A 6843-nucleotide genomic window follows, 5' to 3' on the forward strand; every position below is an offset into this window, starting at 1 on the left:
TAGTCAATCCATCAGCTACATCAATATTAGTAGTTAAGTCATATTTTGCCTTTGTTGCTACTGGCAATACTGAAAAAAGACCCATAGTCTTTGTAGGATCATCTGGGATCTTATTTTTCTTTTGTGTCTTTAAATCATCAGAGATACCCCATACTACAATATGAATGGCTGTGACCTGAGCTTTATCTCCAACAGAAAGGTAATATAGTGTACTGTTGTGAGCATTAACTGAAGCATCAGTGGTAAATAGATGTGTCATATTCATAGGGTAACTTTCTTCCCCAGGTTTTACATTAATTCTTCTTTCTTTCAAAACGTCCAAATCAGCATCTGTATGGTTTCCCTCTCTCAAGCGATTAAGTGGTTCTGCAAATTGTCTGTCAGCTCAAAGAGGGGCTTTAACTGGAAAAGATCACCTACAGTAATCAGTGACACTCCACCAAATGGCTCCTTGGTACCCATAATTTGTTGCAACCTCAAATTCAAAAAGTTGAACATACCACTTCCAACCATAGAGATTTCATCTATGAAAATTACCTTTAAATTTCTTAGTTGGGTCCTAATAGTATTTAGTCTATCACTATCCAGAGCACAATATTCAAAGCCTCTATTGACAGGTATCTTAAATGCAGATTGTAATGTATTTCCTTTTATATTGAAGGCTGCTTTACCAGTAGGGGCTGCTTTGACAACTTTTACATCATCTGGATTTTCACCTGGAATGCTATTCAGATATCTGATCAGAGCTTCATACAATGCATTAGTGACAGTCGATTTACCAACCCCTGCACCACCAGACAAAAACAGCCTGAGAGGCTTGTCACTAGTCTTAACCGAGTGAAGGACATGATAAAGAAATTGTCTTTGTTTTTCATTTAAAGATTGCACAAGTTTACGATATTGCTCATCAGAAATCCGTCTGATAACAAGGTCTTCCTCATCATTGCTCCTTGGGAAAATACCCATATCATCAAGCAAATCATAGTGACTATGCTGCTGATGTTTGCCAGGATCAAAGCAACCAAACAATTCACTAGGTTTACTTTTGTTTGCACAGTCTTGTTTATTTATGTGCTCTGCATTTGGTGCAATGTTGTCAAAGCTGTCATAGTCCCTATCATTGATATCACGCATTGCTTTATCTAGCATTTCTGAATGGTATTCATACTGTTGAAAGCGTTCTTGGTAAGTTTGACAGTCCTTTATTAAATCTGTGTTTTCCTTTCTCCATGGCATATAAAGCATAAGCTGCTCTCTATAATAGTTTTCTGGGTCTTTATCTTCGTGATACCGGACAGATCGGATAATTTTAGGCTTTTTTCTTTTTACTAGTTTCATACCTCCTTTCAGTTTGTATTCATTTGATTCAAATTCAGACTCAGTAACATCAATATTTAGATCATCATCTGAATTCTCATGACAATCGGTTTCTGGCACAAAGCCATCGACAGAATCTACTGCTTCCTTGTTACTAACCACATTATCAGCATGTTCATCCTTAACACAGTTAAACCACGAAACAAAGTCAGCAAGGCACAAATTATCCAGCTGCTTTGGTCTCCTTTGATAGCTCTTTATGATGTTGTCAGATTCTATGTCAGGTGAATTGTCAGGCAGCCCTTTTAGTTTATCCAATTTCTTTGACAAGAAAGTTCTTTCGTCTGGAGGTGAAGTGCTAATAAACTGAAACTCACGGGAGGCCCTTCTCATTGGAATTTGTAACACAAGATAAACAGCCTCCCGAGCACTAATTTCAACTGCATTAAGAAATTTGTTTCCAATGTGTCTTACTCTATTTGTAATATTTTTATTCCCAGATTTAGCTTCCTCTGATGCTTTTTCTAGACGTCTGCTCATACCTCGCTGGCCCTTTGTAATAATATATGACAATATGTATGTAGCACATGCATAAGGATCTAAGACAAATTGTATGTCCATGTTAGCTCTCCAGGCTTTGAGTAAATCGGTGTTGTAACTATTTATCCTTATTTCTGATGGAGTTCGTTTCAACAATGTGTCACGTTTTAAGGTGAATAGGTGAATCTTACAGCCAAGATATAGTTTTCTTCAGTTAACTGCAACCTTTGTAAAAAATCCTCAAAAGAGATATCATTCCCATATTTCATGTTATCTAGAAGCTCTTTAATTTTTTCAGCATTTGCTTTTATATTGTTAGTTTGTTCTTCATCAAATGAAGACTCATCAAGCGGTTTTAAGATCATTGTCCTTGGGATTGCTGGCAATGGAAAGTTAAATCTGCATTTCTTATGACCTACTTTCTTGCATGTTTTGGCATGCCTGTCCATCTGTAAGTTGATAAGATCTTCCATTTCTGTTGAACTGTCTAGCTTCTGACAAGTGATGTATCTATCAACAAAGGTCACAATTTCTTCGTTTAAATTTTTTTGATACTGTGGTGCCATTTTTACCCAAAATAAACCATGAATGTGTGGGCTTCCTCTTTGCTGAAATTCTACTCTGTAAAAATAATCAGCTATTTCTCCAATTGGCTGAACATCATTTTTGATAACAACACGAATAAACAACTGGACCATGTGTTCAAAATTTCTTGCACAAGTCATAGGGTCTTTTTGTATGAGATCTGATTTTTGTTTCATTTCATCATCACTGTAATCTTTTTTCTCAACAATTCTACCTACTACTTTTAGCAGGTGACTCCACTTGGTCTCAGCAGCTGAAAAAGAGCAAAACCATGTTGGATTTCCCAGTTGACGAATCATAGCAAACAAGTCCTTTTTGCACTTTTCAAAATAAGGTGGTGATCCTCTAAGATTTTTTAACACTCTGCAGCCTTCATCAAGGTGAAAAAGCTTATTAAGACTGTCTTCAGACTTCAATTCACCAGCTGTGTACTTTCTCAGAGATATGCAAGCACTATCTTGAATTTGCTTGATTTGTAATTTTTTTAGCTTATAAAATATGTTTGGGACTGAATTGGCTGCTCTTCTATCTTGACACCTTAACTCCCGTTTGGCAACTGTACTGTAGGAAACTGGCACTTTTCTTTCATTGTTCTCACATCTTTGCTTTCCACAGAGTATTGAAGGAAATGACAGGTATTCAGAATCTTTATCCATAAATACACCTAATGGTTTATTTCCTTCTCCTGGTGCAAAACTGATAATTTTGTCTGCATTAGCTGCTATATCAGGTTCCTGTAATAATGTATCTGTAACTCCTGAAGGGCGCTCCTCAACTTCACACCAGTCATCAACATCATCATCTCTTTCACTGCACACCGTGTTATCAGCATCACTAGAGGAAGATGTATTCACTGTGATATTATTGTTATCGTGGATATTAACATTTTCAGCCAATTCTGCCATTCCTTTAGTTTGCAAATTCCCACTGGAAGGGTCAGAATCCTTAACAAATTCATTCCATTCATCACAAACATTTGACTGCAAGTTTATTTTATCAACCCAAGCATTTTGCACTACGATGCCTTCTTTCTTGAACAAATCACTTGTTTCCATAAGATACTTGGCCCTCTTCTAGTGCTGTCAAATTCAATACCTCTGGTTTTTTAGGAAACATCATTTTGTTGGCTTTTGAACAACTGGGCAACTTGCCTTTTTTGAGATTTACATCACAAGTACTACAAATCCATTCAGTATCTTCAACACTTTTGAGTCCAGTGACACACAACTTAACAATATCTTTTGACCATGCAACATACTTCTTCAAATCACATTTTACTACAGATGTTCTGGACCACACTGAATATTTTGATGAAAGGAATTTATCATGGAAGCTACACCTTTATTACTTTTTGTCTGTATTTGTAACCCATTACTGTCATCAGATATAGGCACCGACATATTTTGTGCATTTTGAAATGATTCCGCAGCTTCAGCAGATTTATGTGAATTTCTAATTGCGTTTCTAAGTCTACAATTCCTTCTTATTTCCCTTATGTGTTCTGGATTCTCTGCTTTTCGTTTCTGAAAAGACTGTTTGCCGAGCTGTCTTATGTGTTCTGTGTTTTCAGCGTTTCTTTTTAGCATAGACTGCTTGTTGATTTCTCTTATGTGTTCTGGATTCTCTGCTTTTCGTTTCTGAAAAGACTGTTTGCCGAGTTGTCTTATGTGTTCTGTGTTTTCAGCTTTTCTTTTTAGTATAGACTGCTTGTTGATTTCTCTTATGTGCTCTGGATTCTCTGCTTTTCGTTTCTGAAAAGACTGCCTGTTAATTTCCCTTATGTGTTCCAGGTTCTCAGCTCTTTGTCGTTTAGAGGATCCCTTACATGATCTGCATTTGCCATTCTCCTTTTTGAAGCAGTTTTGTTCCTTTTCTCCGCTTCAATCTTCTTGTATCGATTTTCACACATTTTTTTCTTCTCTTTATTTCTAAAATTTGGATCACTTCTTTTCTTTCTCATGTACTCTTTCATGTAAGCTTTGTGTTTTTCTTTTTGATCAGTTATGGCTTTGCTACCAGTTAATGTCATATCAATTTTGTTCTTGTTTGATATTTGAGAAACTTGTTTCTGTGCAGTAGACACATAATGGGCTTCACCAATATGCCCAATGTAGATGCTGGCACATTCACCTGTCACAGATTGTACAATGGTAACAGGAGCAAATGTTGCTAGTGATTCAGCAATATGAATTCTTAAACTTAGACAGTTGGCTGCTGCTTGGATAATAATTGCATCACCCCATGTTCCCTCACATGACATATTATTCAAATATTCTCGCCAAGAGTGGCCAGTATTACTTTCTATAAACTGTTCGGGGTTATGCAATAAATGGTGAATACCAAGGCTGCGTACCTGATAATGATTGTTTGGAGTGCCATACAGCTCATGTGATACAGCTCGAAAAAAGCAATCTCCACCACCCCCAACATCTAGTGGAATCCTGCCTAACTGAGATAATCTAGTTTCTAATAAAGAGACGGAATGTAAGGGTTGTTCTGGATTACTGCTCTGATCTAATGGTCCTGGATTTGTTTCTACACTCCACTCAATGAAATAATTATATTAGAAATGTATGTTTTCACCTGATGGTGCTCTGAGATTTTGAAAACACTGGCAACAACATATACACGAGACAAAGGAGGTGTTTTAGTTCTCTTCGCACATATACTACAAAAGCATAGTGGTCCTGGATTAAACGATATCATTACCAAGTCGTATTAGTTCAGAAATATAAAATCGATAAAGATAAATCTGCGTAAGCCATAGGCGATTCCACTGCATCATCTTGAAACGACTGACAACTAATTTTAAGACAAGTCGAATCCACAGCGAATTGAAATTCGTTGCACGGATGATTCGACAGTGGTTTGTTGTGTATATGAGTGTTTCCTATTAATTATTTTGTCAGAAAGAACGACAGAAAACATCAACTTCTTACCTGAAGTCGTAAACTCCTCTCCTGCCGTCGCTGAATAAAAATGGCTGATCTACGGTGTGCTTTGTCATGTGACTTGAGACGAACATTTTCCATATCAAGACCGAGCATATAGATTACTAAATACCTGTGACACAAGTTTATCGTGAATTCAAAAGATACTTGGAACACTGTTCTTCTAGGACTTTTAAGACTTTAAGTTCATAATTCGATGGAAAATTCAGAACGTCCCCTAAAAATAATGAAATAAGAGCATAGGGTAGGATTCGCACTTGGGACATGTGCACTTAGCACTTCCGTTCCAGAACGTTCGTACACCAATTCGGCCGTCCGAACGAAAGGCAAAATTCAACAGCCCATTGATTGAGTGAACGAGTGATCGAGTGAGCACCTGAAGTCCCCCTCACTATACCTCATTGAGACTTCGTCATCAATGAGGTAAAAATGCCTATGTAGACGTGCAGGCAGTTCCTCAAGTGCTCTGTTATTTACAAGCCTCTTAACCATTTCTGACAAATCACAGTCAAGTGAAACAGAGGAATGTTTCCCTGAATCACTATGTCCATATTTTGTACAAGATTTCTTGTTCCTTTTTCAGCACGACAAATTCAAGATACAGATCGCTCATTAAAATTTGGCCCCAAGTTCTTAATTGCTTGCTTCACGTAGTTGTTGCTGTGTTCCTGGTCAAGGTCAAGAGCTATGTTTTTACCCTATCCTCCACCATTATTAACAGTTCTGTTCCACAAAAATCGTTCAGCATCTCTAGGGGAAAGTAGGACAAAGGTAAAAAAGAACTGATATAGGCTCTCCAGGGTATATTTTGTGCTTTGCTGACCATCTGCTTTACAACAAACCAGCAATAATTTGTATTGTCTCATAAGTCTCAGACCATCACCCTTGGAAACAGCATCCACGAAGTTTAGAAAAAAACCCATCTGTCAGTAGAGCACAATTGTAATTAAATATGTCATCGGAGGCCTTTGCCTTCTTAGTGCTTTCCATGTCAGGCTTCTCTGAAGTGATAAGCAAATTTGTGCTTTCTTCAATAACAGGAGGTGCTTTATGGGTAAGTTCATGTTTTCTTCGCCTCTTTCCATCAAATTTAAATGAAAATGGACAGCCTTGAAATCTACATGGGAAGCGACCATCATCAGTCAGTTCTTGCCCATTTATGATCTCTTTTTTTTCCTGTGTTGTGAGTATGTCATTGATCATGGTGCTGAGGCCATCTACTTTGAATACAATCTTGTCCACAACAATGCCAGCAGCTTCATGGGGAATGTCAAGTCTTTTTAGCTTAGAGAGTGAAGAGATATCTTCGGTGATGGTAAAACATGTCAGTGTAATGTTTTTGTGTTCCAAACCAAGAGCATTCATGGCTGCCACAACAACTCGTGATTTCAAAATGAGTAGAAAAAAGTCTCTATCTGCACGGTAGTTGGAATGTGGATTATGGGTAACG

The 6843-nt window shown here is 37.5% G+C and overlaps 1 protein-coding gene across 1 annotated transcript; it reads right to left on the reverse strand.

The window, feature by feature from the left end:
* Positions 1–348: 348 nt before the first annotated feature.
* On the reverse strand, positions 349–1938 carry LOC137968714 (uncharacterized). Its single transcript, XM_068815226.1, has 2 exons — positions 1292–1938; positions 349–1102 (listed from the first exon to the last, which is right to left on the reverse strand). Exons 1-2 carry the CDS (start codon positions 1936–1938, stop codon positions 349–351), a joined length of 1401 nt encoding a protein of 466 aa, XP_068671327.1.
* Positions 1939–6843: the final 4905 nt, after the last annotated feature.

Source organism: Montipora foliosa, chromosome 8, assembly GCF_036669935.1.
Source record: "Montipora foliosa isolate CH-2021 chromosome 8, ASM3666993v2, whole genome shotgun sequence".
Lineage (NCBI taxonomy): Eukaryota > Metazoa > Cnidaria > Anthozoa > Scleractinia > Acroporidae > Montipora > Montipora foliosa.